This window comes from Passer montanus, unplaced genomic scaffold (assembly GCF_014805655.1).
Source record: "Passer montanus isolate IOZ18808 unplaced genomic scaffold, ASM1480565v1 scaffold13, whole genome shotgun sequence".
In the NCBI taxonomy this organism is placed as follows: Eukaryota; Metazoa; Chordata; class Aves; order Passeriformes; family Passeridae; genus Passer; species Passer montanus.
The window spans coordinates 14,001,514-14,017,650 of NW_024359832.1; the positions used below are offsets into that span (position 1 = coordinate 14,001,514).

Consider the following 16,137-nt stretch of genomic DNA (forward strand, 5'->3'; position numbering starts at 1 on the left):
GCTCCCCGCGCGGGCAGCGCGGCCCGGCCGTGCGCCGGTCGGGCAGGGCGCGGGACCGCGCTCACGGCTCCGCGCCCGCCGTTCTGCTGCTGAGCGCCGTAAAGGTACCCCGGGTACGCTCTCCTGGTTTAAATAGGTGTAGTTTTGCTCGTGGACAAAGATAATTTTTATTCTTGCATCAGGGTAGTTTAAGTAATCAAGGCTGGTGTGTCACCTGAAAGGCAAACTTCCCTGCAGCAGCTTTGAGTGTTGTGGGAGGGTTTTAGGCAAATACTTCACAGCCAGCACTCCTACTGCAAGAAGTTTTGCCTCCCATCTCCGGGCATAAATGGCTGTTTGGGAGAACCAGATTGGCTGCAGACACTTAAAAGAGCGGTGAAGTTACATGGGAGGCAATTATCATAGCTTACTGCTGCCAGCAGCATGGGGGAGTTCGTGCTTCCCGATTTCCTCATGGCACCTGCACTGCTCTGGGATTCACCAGATCCTTCCGTGTGCCTCTTCTTTTGCTGATAGGTTAAAGAAGACCTAGAGCTGTTTTTTGCAGGATTTGCTAACTGGACAGGCTGGGCATAGGGTCTGGGGAGAGGAGAAGGGGAGACCTTGTGTAGTTTCTTTCACTTTGCCTTTTATTTGAGAGTACATTTGCAATCAGCTTAATCTGCAGCAGCAGAAAGATTTGTGCTATCGTAACAGAGTGGATTTTATTGAAATGGAAACAAACACCCCCACTGACTCCTGGTAGCTGTTTCAGTGTGTTGTTGACAGCAGCTGAACAGGTTTCATTTAAACATCGAGATCGTGTAGTCGTTTGGGTTTTGTTCCTAGAGAGGCATTTTTGTCACTTTTATTGAGCCTCCCACAAAGTTTCGACCAAATTTACCATGCCTGATAAAACTTTCTGGGGAGCAATTACTGGTTTTCATGAGTATTGGAAAATTTTATTAAAACTATGCAGTTTGTAATGTTCATAACCTTTCATTTTCTAATAGTTTTTACACAGGGATTTTCTTGCTCCCGTTATCTTTTGAATAAGGGCAGGCATGAATAGCACTTTTTTAAAAAAAGTGTTCAATTTTAGATCCTTTAACGCTGTTGCAGAACTTGAGGTGTGTGCCTTGCCTGTGACTTTTTATAATGCCAGCTTTGTACCAGAAAAACTTCCAGTGTTTGAATTTCCTTCTTGTGTGATTGAGATGCTGCAATTAGATAAGTCTGTAGTTCTGCTTACATGGCAAGTGTAATGTCCAAAGCCATGCTCTTGGGGAGTTTAGTTTGACCTTGAGGGCTCTTTAATTTGGTGAATTACTTGTGTTCATTGGGTTCCCTGTACTCAGTTGCTGCTGGTGTCTGAATTTGGTAAATTCTACCAAATGTTAGTGAGGGTGAAATGGGCTCATCCATCTTTGCTTCTCAGGAGAACAATTACATTGTTTCTGATGGATAGAGTGCGTATGCACTTAAACAATCCTTCAGGACAGAGATACACAGTTTATTTTGTTCTTCCAGGACTTCATGTGAGACAGAGCAGTAAATTGGACATTTACGCTGTTTAGTGTTTTAGGAAAGTTATCCTACTTTTTTAGTTGATGCTAGCGAAGATCTCCCTGTACCTTTGCTGCATTTTAAATGGCATTTTTACCTGTGTTGTATACACTGCCCTGGACTCGGATAATATGCGTAATTAGAATTATGTTTAATTAGGAGATCCACACTGTTGCCAAATCTATCTCCTACTCTGGTAAGAAAATTTGTTAAGTGCTCTGAGGATGTCCCCCCTGTAGGTAGCGGAGTGCTACAGCAGACAGTCTTTATAACTGAAATGCTTGTCCTAATGCCTGACGTCATCTTTGCTACAAATAGAGCAGATTCTGTTTTCCCATCTCTAGTGAACCGTTCTTCGTTTTCAGAAGGATCTTGTGTCGATTTGCAGTTGTAGCCCTGTCCTCCATCTTAGTTGTGTGTTCTCTGGCTTAAGCAAACGGATTCATTCTACTTCATCACGTGGGTCACGCTTGTGTACCTCAGTGTACTTGTTGCTTTTGTCAGAACTAAGCTGCCATTCTCTAACAGTTTAAGCTATCTGACTGCTGCTGTTATGATTGCCTGCCTCTCTAGCTCCCATCAGTGCTTGAGGTGACTCAGGCTCCAAACTGGCAGAAAACATTTTTTTTTCTGAAGCAGGGTAGGTTTTCTGTTGATGTAGTGCTGCCAGCAAGCACCGGTCAGATCACTACTGAAGCCAGTGGGAGGCAGAGAGTGGGACTGTGACAGCCAGCGACTAGATTGACTGAAGCTACTGTGAAACCTCAGCCTAATTATGTCTGTGTTTTCCTGAAATCTTGTGCAGAACGGGACAGCGCTGGTGTCGAGTAGAGCAGATTTGTTGTTCTGCAGTTCTTTTTTTAACAGCAGCATACTTGCTTTGTGCTTCTCTAATCTCATGCTTCCCTGAGGACTGATGCTGAAATTCTCTTTCATTTTTGTCATTAGACTCCTGTGCAGTATGAGAGAGCACTATGCACTCGTCCAAGTCAGCATGCTGATGTCCAGTGAGGCAGTGTCTGTTGTCGCATTACGGTCTTGGTTTTCTGCACTCGAGAATGTGCCACTTGTGTAGTACCATCTTTCCTAGCTGTGTCTGAAAGTATTGTGTCTGTCACAAACAAAACAACACAGATTTCAGCTGATAATTAAAATCCCATTTTGGTTTGGCTGGAGACTGGTAGCTTGGGTTTGAGAGCACCATTTGCAAGTGTTGGAGCTACCCTGTGATTTCCTGCAGGCTCAGTTACTTTGCTGTAAGGCAAAACAATACCAAAAACCTTAGAGAGATCATGATCTGTAACATGTATCATTTAAGTGGTTTGGTTATCTTATGAAAAGGAAGTCAGATTCTTTTTTCTAAACAGATCTGTGCTGGCCAGTTGTTACTTCTTATAGCTTCAAGATTGGGACTACTCAGGTAGCAGACTCTGGTCTACCTACAGACTGCAATGAAATTTTGGCTGGGCCTTCCCCAGAAACAAGACACCGGTTCTTCCAGTATGGGATTTCAAGCTTCCTGCTCGTTTGTGGAGTTACTGCAGCCAAAGCATGTTTTCAAATCTTTGTGTTACAGAATTGCCCAGTGAGTTTAGGGTGCTTTAGGAGTCGGAAAAATGGTTGCACTCTTAAATGCTGTAATGAAGATATCAGTGTTTGATTGCTTATTCTCACGTCCTTCTGTCTGCCTCTCAAAACTAGTGTGAGACTTCATACTGTGAGTGAGTGCATGTAAAAAATGGCTGCTGCTGGAAGGGTTAATTGCTGATGATATCCTTTATGCTTGTCTGGCCGCTTGATGAGCAGCTAGTTCATCTAGGGAACTGAAGCGAAAGGTGATTCAGTAAAACTGGCTCAATAAGGGGTCAAACAAGCTCCAGAACCAGGTTGTCAGTATGGGAGGGAACAGGATGAACCATGGCAGGAGGGAACAGCTGCTTTAATAGCTCGCCTTTATTGTGAAACCTTTGGGTGTTCGAGCAAAAGCATCTAAGGTCCTCTTTTGTTTGCCTGACTTCAGTCTCCTGTGATCTCATCTTTCTACAAAAGACCTCTGCAGTTATTTCTCATGGTTCAGTAATTGCTTTGGCTAGATCTTCCTGGAAATTTGGATCAATTTTGTCATATTCTGGTGACTTGAATGCATCGAACTTGCATAAATATTTAACTAGTATTTTTCTTTTCTAGTCTACACTTCTGACTCTGCTAAAAATTAATTGCCGTAAATATTTTTCCTAGTTAATTTTTTCATGCAGATTTGAGCAAAGGAGACATTAAGTTTTTCTTTTGTCATCTGCCTTTCCTGTTAAATACTTGACTTAAAGTATCTCTTTTCTTCTCTTATAATCTGTGTTCTCTGTCCTCCTAATTTGAAGTCTAAATGCTGTTCTGTTGAAGTTACCTGCACTTACCTTTGGCTTCTGTGAAGAGAATGAAATATTTTCATATGTTAAATTTGTGATTTTCTTACGTCATCTGTAGTATGATGAAGAGTTTAGAAGTGAAAAATCCACTCTGAATTGAGTGGATTTGGCATTCTAAAGCGTTGGACAGGGCATTATATGACCACATCAAGATCATACTTTTTCTGGCAGCCAGAGAGACCGAAATCTGTAAAACTGGACCAATTAACTTAGGACTTAATGTTTCAAAGTGAAATGTCTTTCCCTTGATGCCCCTGAGAGCAGAAAATGCACATTCCAAGAAGATAAATATATCTGGGTTTCTAATAAAAAAAAAGTTGGTAAAGCTTTTTTCTCCTTTTGAAATCCCTTTTCAATATTGCAGTACACTGTCATTCATTTTCCAGTGTTGCTTCAAATAAGTGTATGTTGATTTAGAAATTCATACTTTTTGGTTATTCCCAGTTAATGTGCTGTAGCATTGAGCATCTGCCTTCACCTCTGTTTAGGATGAAAGAGCTACTTGAGATGTTTAGTCCTAGTGAGTCTGCAAATTTAGGTGGGCTATGCTTTCACTGCAGGCAAAAGATGGAAGGAAATTCCTTCGTTCATAGAAGGAAATTAAATTTCCTCATTAGCACTCAGGGATAGAGGGGCAATTTGTTGTCTATGTCCAGTTCATTAGGGGCTGTACCAGTTATCTTAGCTTTGGGGTGCTGAATAGTTCAGTAACTTTTTGCCATAACTTCTGGGTAATGGCAGCTTTGATTTTTTTTTTCTGAAGAATATTTTGAAAATGAATCTGGAAGTGCCAATGTGTTTTAAATATCTACATTTTAAAATAAATACGTTTTGAGTGCCACAGGAGGTCTGAAATGAGGGACAACAGTGATAAAATGTGTTTGGGGTTTTTTTGAGGTTTTTCAGAGCTGTGTAGCAATTTCACTTTTTTTCAGGACACTTCCAGCACTTGTTACCATCTCATTTCTTTAATTTTGTTTATCAAAACACCTATTTTTTCTTACTTACCAGATGCTTTTATATCCTTTTTTTTTTGCCTGCCAGACATGGTAGAAGTTTTTTCTCCCAAGTAATTGCTTATTAAATATTTTTGCCCCAGCATTATATGAGAAAAGATTTCTGTTCACCTTTCACATACTGCTCTGATTTTTCATCCTGTCTCTGCTCAGGAGAGTGGTAATAGCAACCCACCTTTGTCCTTTTTGCAACAATTTGTTTTTTTTTTGCAGATTAAATGGTGCAAGTTGTAATTCTTGAGACTTGGCTTTTTGCTTTTGCAGTTAGTGCCCAAATCTCTCATGTTCTGTATTAAAAAAAAAAAAAAAAGAATGAAACTGATGCCTTCTACAAATCTGGGAACTGAGGAACTGTAATTAGTGTGTAGCAATGTTAGTACAAGTTTTGTGCAGCTATCCTAGAATATGCTTTTTTTTGCAGATTAAATGCTGCAAGTTGTAATTCTTGAGACTTGGCTTTTTGCTTTTGCAGTTAGTGCCCAAATGGATTAAGCTGCAGTGGTGAATTTTTCCAGTGCCCACCATTGTGCTGGGAACTTGTAGTCAGACTGATGCAGAGGTGCAAAGACATTTTTGCTCTGGTTGGGTTTTGTGAGTTACTGCCGTGGGAGACTTCACTCCTGGGGCTTCAGGTATGACCTTGCAGAAGGCCTTAGCAGGAACCTGTATCCTTGAGGGCATAAACCAGGAAAGAAGTCTTCCATGGCATGTGTGACACAGATAGATAAATAACAACAGAGTTGCAAGTGTTCATCGTGATTTCATTCAAGGCCCTCATAGCTCATATATTTAGTTGCTTTTTCATTGGTTTTATATTTTTAAATTCTTTTTGGTTCTTTGCTACAGTCCTGGTAATAGCATTTGTTCTTCCAGCCTTGGTAAGCTTCTGCCTGTGGAAATCACATGGTGAAGGAGGCTTAGCTGATTTTATCAGTGCATCTTGAGCTGTGCTTTCAGCTGTGAACCCCAGGAGGATCTGACATTTGTAGCAATTGCATCACTGAAAATCTTGATTGAGTTAGTCCCATATCGTTATTCATCTCTCATTGTGAAATGCTCTTCATGATTCAAAACCTGATCTATAGGTGTTCATTAGACAAAATTGACTGTGGATATAGTATAAGACACTGATATGGAACACACCAATAAAAATGGAAGTACAAGAGTTTTTTTCACTGTTTTCTTATGCTTGGCATTTATCAGCTTGATCTTAGCCTTTGAAAATAGAATATGAGGTTTTACCTTTCCTGTTGCCAGTGTTCTTTGAAAACAAAATAATTCTGTAATTTCTGTGTGCTGTTTGTTGGTTAGTTTTGATTTGTGGAGCTTTTTGTTTGTTTTGTTTGGTTTTGAGATTGTTTTTTTTTTTTGAGTAGTTGTGTTTTTTAAAAAGTGATGCTGCAAAACAGCTACAAAATTACACAGAGGACGGGGTTTCATTGGGAAGACAACACCAGAAAAAAGTGCGTTTGAAAGCTTTGGATTTCTTGCTGAGTTCTGCCACATTCTGTCCTTCCTGCTTAACTAATTGCTATTATTTTGGGTTGATCCATTGCCAAGAAAAGTGCCCAGGGTAGAATAAGTAATTTCTCCCCTGATTTAAGGCTTCGTACACATAAACAGGTGGGGGTGTGAAGCAGTTTAGCCAATTCTCTTACTGTTCACCTCATACCTTTACATAAAGAGCAAGCCAAGGAGAGCAACACTGAGGACAGTCGTTCTCTTGGCTAGGCTACCTCAGCACCCGAGTTCTTCCTTGGGAGCAATATCAGCTGAGCTTGCTGTGGATTCCTTGTAAGACATGGCTTGTGACTGGGTGTTACTAGTGCTCCAGCCAGGTGAAAAACGAACCCAGTAAAAGGCAGAGCTCCTCCCTGGATCAGTACACCAGATGGGTTCATCTTGCAGCTGCATCATTGCTAGCACGTATTCCAGGGAAGCAGCAGGAATGTGCAGGCAGAGGCAGGGCTGCTCCTTTGGTGTTTCCTCCTCCATACCCACGCCCTCATTTCCAGCAGATTAAGTATGACATGAAACTGCAAGCTCTTGCTGTTGACACAGGCACATCTTATTGTGGTTTTTGTTCCTCCATTTTCTTGTGCCTGAAATTGAGATAAATACCTCTGCAGAGTCCAGATTTGTCCTTTGAATTTTAGTGCTACTGCATATGCAGAGTGCTAATACCTGAGAGTGTAGCAGTGAAAAGATACAGCTGACTAGTAATGCCCACTCCTTTTGTCTTCTGGTGCTATTCTATTCTAAAAATCAGTTGTTTTTTTTCATAGAATAGGATAATAGAATAGTCTGAGTTGGAAAAGACCCATCAGGATCATTGACTCCAATTCCTGGCCTTGTGCAAAAATCCCAACCCAAGAGTCACACCATGTGCCTGACAGTGTTGTCCAAAAGCTTCTTGAGCTCTGTCAGGTTTGGTGTTGTGACCACTTCCTTATGGAGCCTGTTCCAGTTCCCAGCCACACTGTGGATGAAAAACTTTCCTGATATATATCCTGATATCGTTTTTCTTTTAATCAGAATGGTCTACCAGCTCCATAATGAAAAATATTTTACTATTTTTAAAATTAATTTTAAATCTAATGAGTTAACTAGTGGTAGAAGTCTTAATCTACATTGATTATCAGGAATATTATGTCTTTTATTTTATATACTTTTATTTTATGGCTATCGGCTGATTGTCTTGATGTGGTTATACATGGAAAACAGAATATAGAGGAATGACCTGTGAAAAATGTAGCTTGGGATGTCACATGAAAAAGAACAACTATTGATCAAGAAGACCAGAAAGAAAAAAATGTTTTCAATTTTTTTAGGTTCCAGACTGAATTTTTGAGGTTAGTGGTTGTTCAGAATTCACATGCTGATAGGCAAAATCTTCATTTGAAATTAAGCAGTTTGTGAATTTGTGGCCACATTAAACTTTTTAACCTTGAGAAAAGGTTAAAAAAGATTAAAAATATTCCATTTTAAATTTGTGAAATCTGTAGAAGAGTGGAAAAATAAATGTTTTCTGCTCGTATTCCCCTTCCTCAAATTTGTGTTGTTTTCTGTCTCATAGTTGGGAATGGAGGTACTCGTAACTGGGAATGTCAGCATGCAGTCTAGACTTCACTTGTGGCTGTGCTAGTCTGATAGGAGCACTGTGCTTTTTCTTTATTCCTCTTTGCTGCTTTCTCCTTGTCGGTTCGTAGTATGCTTGGAAGGAAGAAGCAAACATTATTCACTCCTTAAATGTATTTTTGGCAGAGTTAATAGGAAAAAACTGTTTCAGTTTACTTACTGTAAACTAACATTGCTGGAAAATTAATTTCCTTCTTCTAAGAAGACATTTTTGCGTATTGGCACATGTGTAAAACACTTGCAGAAAACAAGTTAAATACTGTGTTTTGTTTGGTTTTTTAATTAGCAGTTTTGAGCTTCCTTATTTATTCACAACATTTTGGATAGAAATGTCTACATCTTCCTCAGATAGAAAGTTTCATTTTTTTTAATGAATGCACTAACGCCATGAGGGAGATGCAAGAGTTTAGTGTAGAGTTATTTCAGCTGAGTGTTGTGAACATGAAGCACTAAAGAGCAATTGCTGTTAGTATTGCCAGTATTGGTATTTTGTTCTTAAAACACAAAAATTAAACTGTGAGTTTTAGGGATGTACAAGTCTGTACATTTATCATGACCATGTTAATGGCTCTGTTATAGTGCAATAAGGTGGACACTCACCTAAAACTGGCATATACTTGTCTGAGCTACGAAGATTTTTCAAGCATGGCTATGCTTGAATTGCATAATTTATTTTCTTTTAATAAAAGTTTAATAAATAAAGTGAATTTAAAAGCTCCTGGCTACTTCTAGACAATGCCTGTGTCAGCCATGAGTCTCTAATGTGTTTCAAACACTTGTTGCAATACAAAGGACTGACTGTTGTTTGGACAGTTGCTCAGGCTGTTTGGATTCTGAATAATTCTTGCATTTTGGGAGCCACTGAAACTGTTGCTGTTGTGGTACTGCTCCTCAATTAGAGTTTGCATTCCAAACACAAAACCAGTTGTGCTGTAATGTACAGCTGTTTAAATATAATGTCTTCAGAAGCCCAGAAAGATCCCAAGTTTCTTGAACACTGGTGGCTGTGTTTAGTGTGGTGCATTTTAAGCCTGTTCAGGGTTCTCACATGTGCTGTGCTTTATATTGTTGATGAATCAAAAAAAATCCATTATACAGTCCATTTCCTCCTCCTTGCCGTTCTCTTTTGAATTTGGGGATGTGTGATTTTTCTTCTTGCACTACTGAACTCCTGCACTAGTTTTCCTTGTTAGAGCTGGTGAAAAGTGGACCTTGCAATGGAGTAGCTGCTGTCTGTTAACAGTCTTGGTCCCACATCATGAGACTTCATCAATCCTGGTAATGAAATTACAGGTCTGACCAAGTGACTTTGTTGCTAGGCTGCCTGTCCTCTGAAAAGCCAGTTGTTCTCAGCTTTGGCTGACCTTTTTAATACGGTGATTTCTGATTCAAGTGTAGTTACTGAACTTCAATATCCTCTCCATAGGTCCTAATGTGTTGGATATCTGCTGGAAGCCTCAGGAGCAGAAGTGACTGTACAAGTGCTTCATGTTCCAGTGGCTTCTGTAACAATCCCTTTCTAACAGGCGCTCTTCAGTTGCATGCACAAAGAGATTATTTATTTATTCCAGATTTGTGGATAATAATAGGTAGATTCAACAGAGCATTTTGAGTCTTAAAAAGGCTTTGAGTCAAGATGATGAGAAGATGCTAGTTTTTTATCAGAACCATTTTCATGATTTGTTTTTCAAGTCAACAGTGGAATACAGTAGATTTGTGGAACCTTTCTGTTACCCACTTCAGCAGTCTTGTTTACACTTTTTAAGTCAATCAAAATGCTAAGCTTTTGGGAGCACATGGGATTTTTGGAGGGAAAAGGGTCTTTAGGGACTGCCTCTAGTCACTTTGTGGATCCTTATGGGTATAATGAACTGTATCTACACTGTCCTTAGTCAAAGGAAATGCCACCTGAGAAACCACAGTTAGTTACTGAGATGTGACTCCTGACAGGTGTCAGGAGGCAAGGAGGCTGTCCTGAGGAGTTGCTTCTGTGCCCCTTGCCTGTGCTGGCTCAGTCTTCTGCTTTTCAGTGTGGAAAGTCAAGCCCTCAGTTTCATGTAGTACCACTGCTTCTAGTGCTGCATTCTCTGGGCATAGTGGGGAATTGAAAAGGCCTTTGAAGCCAAGATCTTTCCTCTTTAGGAATACAGAACAACATATGCTTCAAATCCTAACAATGTGTTACAGACATCAGTTTTTTCTGACTTCTGTCACTAGTTGGTCTAAAGCATATTGGAAAAAAAAGAGAAAACCCAAAAGTCCCTCTTAAACCTTGCCATGTTTTCTCTCACTTCTGTGGCTAAGTAACTTTGTCTGTCCATAGTGAGAGTCATTTTGCTCATATGTACAGCATGTAATGTACAGTATGCACAGCTGACTTGGAGTTACATAAGGATTTGGCAGGTGTCCAGCACGTTTCAGTTGCATTTTGCTGGTGGCTGCCAGGAAGTGGCAATGCAATGTCACAATGAGTAAGTACATTTGGGGGTTTTTAATGAAAAAAAGTTTTGCATATCTCAGTTTGTAGTTGTTTTTGATGTTAGTAATATGTATGTCTCAGATTCCCATTTCTTGTAAAACTCATAGATTCCAGAATCTTTGTAGCTAAGCCACATTTGAATATTGCAGTAGCTTGTTTTCTGAATTGGAGTCTGCTTTAGAGTGCTTGGTCTTGTATACTGCTGTAGGCTATGATTCTTGAAGTTGCTCTTGGAATAAAGCATAAGAATGGAAAAGTCTCTGATTTTCTACATTAACCAAAGGAAAACACAGTTTTAAAATGTATTGTTGCTGATACATGTTGTACACATGTAAAAATGGCACTACTGTATTACCTAGAATTTTGATCTGTCTTGTTTTGTCGGGTTTTGCTCCATTGGAAACCTTCTCCAAGAGCTAATATAGTTTGTATTCGCTGGTAGGACTCAATATTCCTTATGGGTAATACATCCCTAAGGATGGGCTCAGGGGCCTGTGTTAATGGCTTTTTGGTATGGACAAAAATGTGGATTGGGAAAGGTCCTGTCAGTAATCTGCTGGGCTGGGGAGATTGCATTGACTTCCGCCAGGAAATCTTTCTACATTTGTTTACCTCAGTGTTTCACAAGATTTGCTTTATGTTGCTTAAATACAACTTTGATTTTAATGGCTTTGTTTTATGTTAAAAACTGTAGGTGTTTACCCTTTATAAGTAAGAGGAGGGATGAATTCCTTGGAGATAATACCTATTCTAAGGATTTAACTTGAGTTTGATATGACTTTCATTTTTTTAATGAACTTTTCTTTTTCCTAGCTTTCCAAGACCAACTTCTCCAACAACAATGATTTTCGGGCTCTGCTACAATCTCTTTATGCTACATTCAAGGAATTTAAAATGCATGAGCAGATTGAAAATGAGTGTATCATTGGTTTGCTTCAGCAGCGTAGCCGGACAGTGTACAATGTGCACTCGGACAACAAACTCTCAGAGATGCTTAGCCTGTTTGAGAAAGGGCTAAAGAATGTAAAGGTAAGTAGACTTTTTGAGACTTGAGGAAAACATTCTATGTTTACATATTAGTTTGCCTTGGATCTTCTTGATACTCTTTATGAATGAAACTAAGGAGGAAGAAGAAACTTTTAAGTTGTTTTGATACTTTCTAGTCCGAAACACAAATTCTTTTGCCATTCACCACAATCACTAAGTTTCTAGTAAAGTCTTTTCAGAGATGTGTTTTGTGGCAGACAGTCTTCACTGTATAATTTGAGGTGTTTTAGAGGGATAACCAAACAGTCTTTATACTTGAAACTTCCCTGCTAACTGTTCAGAAGTTCCTGGCTATAGAAGTGATGAGATTTTATTAATTTGTTAGGAAACCTTGAGGTTCTTTTTTTTTTTTTGTGATTGTTGTGACAAATGGAGATGATTCCCAGACTTAAGAAAAAAAGCAGCATTGTTTTATTCTGTGGCTCGTGTACTCCTTCCAGTAATCTGTGGCTCAGCAGTCCTGTTAATAGTCTAGTCGTGAAAGAACTCTAAATATTATTTCTGTATCTGGCTTTTTTCTCCAGTAGAATTCTGCTTGAATTCTTCCATGTCTGTCTCTTGGGGTACCCAGCTCAACTCCTCCTTCCTGCCCCATAAGAACCATAGTCTCCAGTGGTCATTTGACTTCCCACATTACATTTCTAGTATATATGGTCCAGATTTGCAGTAAGGAAAATACTAAATATGCAGGTGATTGACTCCATTTTACCATCTAGGCATCACTTTGGCTTGGGAACCCTACAAATGATTTTTTCCCTATGCATAATAAACCTTAATTTTTTTGTGTGTCCATTAACAATCAGGAAATGAAGGAAAGAAGGAAATGTAACACTTGGCTTTGTGTTACACCTTCTCTGATAGGATGTTAGTGTTATTCTGTTACTCGATTTCTTAAGTGTGCAAAACCAGATTTCTTTAGTGGTTAGTTTAATTTAAACTGATGGCTTAATCTTGTCTCTGTAATAGTCAGGGTTTCTTGATGTTGTAGAAGCTTGAAAAGAAAAACATTTATGGTAAGAGTTAGGAGGAACTTCAGTATGTTGCAATTACTGGGCAGATTTCAGAACCAGCTTCTTATAATGACTCAGAGAATAATTAACAAATTGATACATGAGGTTGGATGAGCTTGAACAAGTCAGTTACATCTTTATTTAACAGTTCTTTCAATTTCCAAAGTAAAAATCTGTATAGCAAGTCCGACTGTAAATTTTGATTATAATTTAGAAGTTAGAATTTTAGAATAACTAAGGTAAAATGTATTCAGTTGAAAGATTAAGTAGGCAGTTTTATCGTAGAACACTTTATATACAAACCATGCAAAGTAGTCTGCTACTACTTTGAACTTTGTGTGAGATTGTAGATTGGCAGATTTCAGTCTTTGCTCCAAAGTAAAAATGGGATTAGAGAAATGAATTCATATATGCTAAGACAATAAATTGGACTCAGGCAGGAAGGGAATTCTTTGCTCTGCCTGTTAACAGGCCAGTACACAGTGTCAGTGTCATTAAGTAAACAAATTTTTACTATGAAACAGAGCAAACATGCTGCATGCATGGGAAAGGCATAATGGGCTTTCCTTTGAACCACTGCTTTATTGGACAGTTCATTCCTTGGATGACTGGATGAAATTGTGCAACCATTAAGTCTTTGCTTTCTTCTCAGAATGAATATGAGCAGCTAAACTATGCGAAACAGCTGAAGGAGAGATTGGAAGCCTTTACCAGGGATTTCCTTCCTCATATGAAAGAGGAAGAGGAGGTGGGTAAAGATTTTCTTCAAATGTGAAGATCTTCCTTGGGGTTTGGAATAACTGAATAGGGACAAATGGCTCAGAGATCCATTGTTTTTTCAGTTCTCTGTTTTTATTGCTAATTTACATTCAGGACTGTAGTGTCATTGTTCAGTACTCTGACTGGAAACTGGCATGTTCTGAAACTGAGTATATAGGAAGCTTATGCTGAAATTCTAGTTCTTAAAAAAATTAATAACAGAAGTCCATTGGGGCTAGGATTGTTTGCAGCAAGTAGTTTAAATGGATATGTAGCAAAACTTCAATGAGAAAAGAGACATCCTGTAAACCAGTGCTTCATGAGTCAAACTGACACTCCCAAACAGCTTCTGACCTATATTTGAAACAGACTAGTACTGCCAGTCTGATGATTTATGGGTATCCAAAAACTGGGAAGCTTCTTCTCAAGTCTGTCCATGGGAAGTCTTTTCTCATGTTTTTCTTCCTTACTACTTTGCCTTCCATGTGAGTACTTTGATAAGTTATATAGGTTAAGCAACTTTAATCCCTTCCTTATTCTGGTGGGGAAAAAAAATTAAAACAGCTTGTCTGATACTGTGCTGTGTTCTGTTAGAAAGCAGGGGGGTAGAATTTAAAATTTCCATGGTCCTGTCCTTAGGTTCACTTAATACATGACATGTTTTACTTTGAGGGAACTTGAAACAGGAAATTCTGTGTAGGTAGGTCTGTGTAGCATTATTGACTGTTCCTGTCAGTACCAGATTTTTTTTCCCTTGTGTTAGGTTTTTCAGCCAATGTTGATGGAATACTTCACTTATGAAGAGCTGAAAGATATTAAGAAGAAAGTAATTGCACAACACTGCTCACAGAAAGAGGCTGCAGAATTCAGAGGTCTCAGTAAGTGGAATCAAGCAGAAGAGCTTCAGAAGGTCTTTAAGTATTCTGTGGATGAGAAGGCAGATCAAGGTGAAGTATCTAATTAAAGTAACTTTCAGACTGCAGTTTTTATCTAAAAAACCACACCCAGTGATGTACCTAGTTATGTATGGGCAGAAAGAGTAATTCATATAAAATGGGCGTATCTGCAAACCAGTTTTGAAACTTCAGAAACTTAATTGTTTGTTATGGGCATCTTGGCAGGTTGTAATGTAAATAGTACTTCACTGTTTACCTGTTCTCAACAGTCTTCTCCCTTCCCTCCCATGTTAATATTTTATATGATAAACAGATGGAAAATGTAATTAACTTCTAATTTCATGCTTCCATTGAAATTATATTTTCTATTTGCAGACTCTGCATTTCATTCTTGGTTTTTAGGACAGCTTTGTAAGCTTTTTGTGTTGATGTTTTAATAACACAGAATAGTTATCAAGGTGACAATATTTCAAATTAAAAGCATTCACCTTCCCAACTCCTCTACCTAACTTTCCTGGGCCTCTCAGGAATGAGAAAGGACCTGTGAGTAATGCAAGTGAATGAATCTGTGCAGCATGTGAATAAGTCAGGAGAAATGTGTTTTCTGAAAGTGGATACTTACTTTGCATTTATCTCCAACTACCTTTTCTGGTGAAACTTAGAATAAATAACTACTAAAGTAGACTTCAGGCTCGTTTTATGACTGCTTAATCAGCTTAACTTGTCAGTATCTACAGTTTTCTCTCTTTAACAAAAAAGAATTGATGCCCCAAGGAAGGAGAGTTAATGTACCAAAAGTGTAATGCTGGTGTGAGTCTGATATGTAAAGTGAGCTCTCCAGGACTGAGTTTGTGATGTTGATAAGATGTGCTGCTCTCATTAGAAAAACTTGATGAATTAGTCTGTAATCAGATTTTTTTGATAAAACTTGACTTCTCTGAACTACTCAACTGGTCGTTTTCTGCCCTCCAGGTGAAGCCTTCAGAAAAGATCATGGTCCATTCTGTGAAATACTATTGAGTCTTAACAGATGAATGTGACAGACGTAGCTTTGTGGCATTACTTGCTGTTAAATCCACCTGAAATAGCAGTTTTGGGACAATAGTAATTCTGCAGTCATTGTGTTTTAGGCTTTGGGAGAGGAGAAGATGTGTTTTTCGTTAATTTTTAAGAAAAGGAAGAAAGCTAAATAGCTTGCAGTCCTTAGTGCAGGCTTAACTGCATTTCCCTGTGAAATTCTGTATAATTCACGCAGCAACATGCTAGTTGTACAAATAAATACATTGATTCATCAAGTGAAACGGTATTTAATTATATTTTTTGAAGTAGCAATAACTTATCGTGATAAAGTTTGCATTATGCTCACTTTTGAAGCTTCTTTGCAAAACAAAAATCTGATGCTTCTCTCTCTGTAAAAGTTCTAGGCACTTTAGAAGTAAAACCCCACTATTAGTAAAGCCTGCTATTTCAAAGGACTCCTGAAAAGTGCTTTAGAAATATTTTTTCAAGGAAATTTTTCTGAAACAAAACATTTAAAATCTCTTAAAACAGCCAAAGGCCTCACTAACCAAAGCTCTGAATTTATTTTATGTAGTTTGCAAGTCTCTTTGCAGTATGGCGATCAGGGAGAGCTGTTGGAAATAGCACCCACTGCTTTCCATTCAAGTATTAATTACAGTGGTCAAATTTTAGTCTCTCATCTAGTATTTAGTATTATCTCATCTTAGTATTTATTACTTTACAGCCTGAATGGCTCATCACCATTCAGAAGTTAAAATTGTCAATGCTAGCAGCTAAAGCTAGAAATAAAATTCAAGACAGGTG

At 38.7% G+C, this 16,137-nt stretch overlaps 1 protein-coding gene across 1 annotated transcript in view; it reads left to right on the forward strand.

Moving 5' to 3' along the window:
* The window catches only part of FBXL5 (F-box and leucine rich repeat protein 5), a 34,149-nt gene that overhangs the window by 403 nt on the left and 17,609 nt on the right, over positions 1-16,137 (forward strand). The window contains exons 2-5 of the mRNA XM_039698773.1: positions 18-113; positions 11,415-11,630; positions 13,311-13,406; positions 14,181-14,364. Of these exons, the coding sequence (XP_039554707.1) occupies positions 18-113; positions 11,415-11,630; positions 13,311-13,406; positions 14,181-14,364 (592 nt within the window). The remainder of the gene's footprint in view (positions 1-17; positions 114-11,414; positions 11,631-13,310; positions 13,407-14,180; positions 14,365-16,137) is intronic.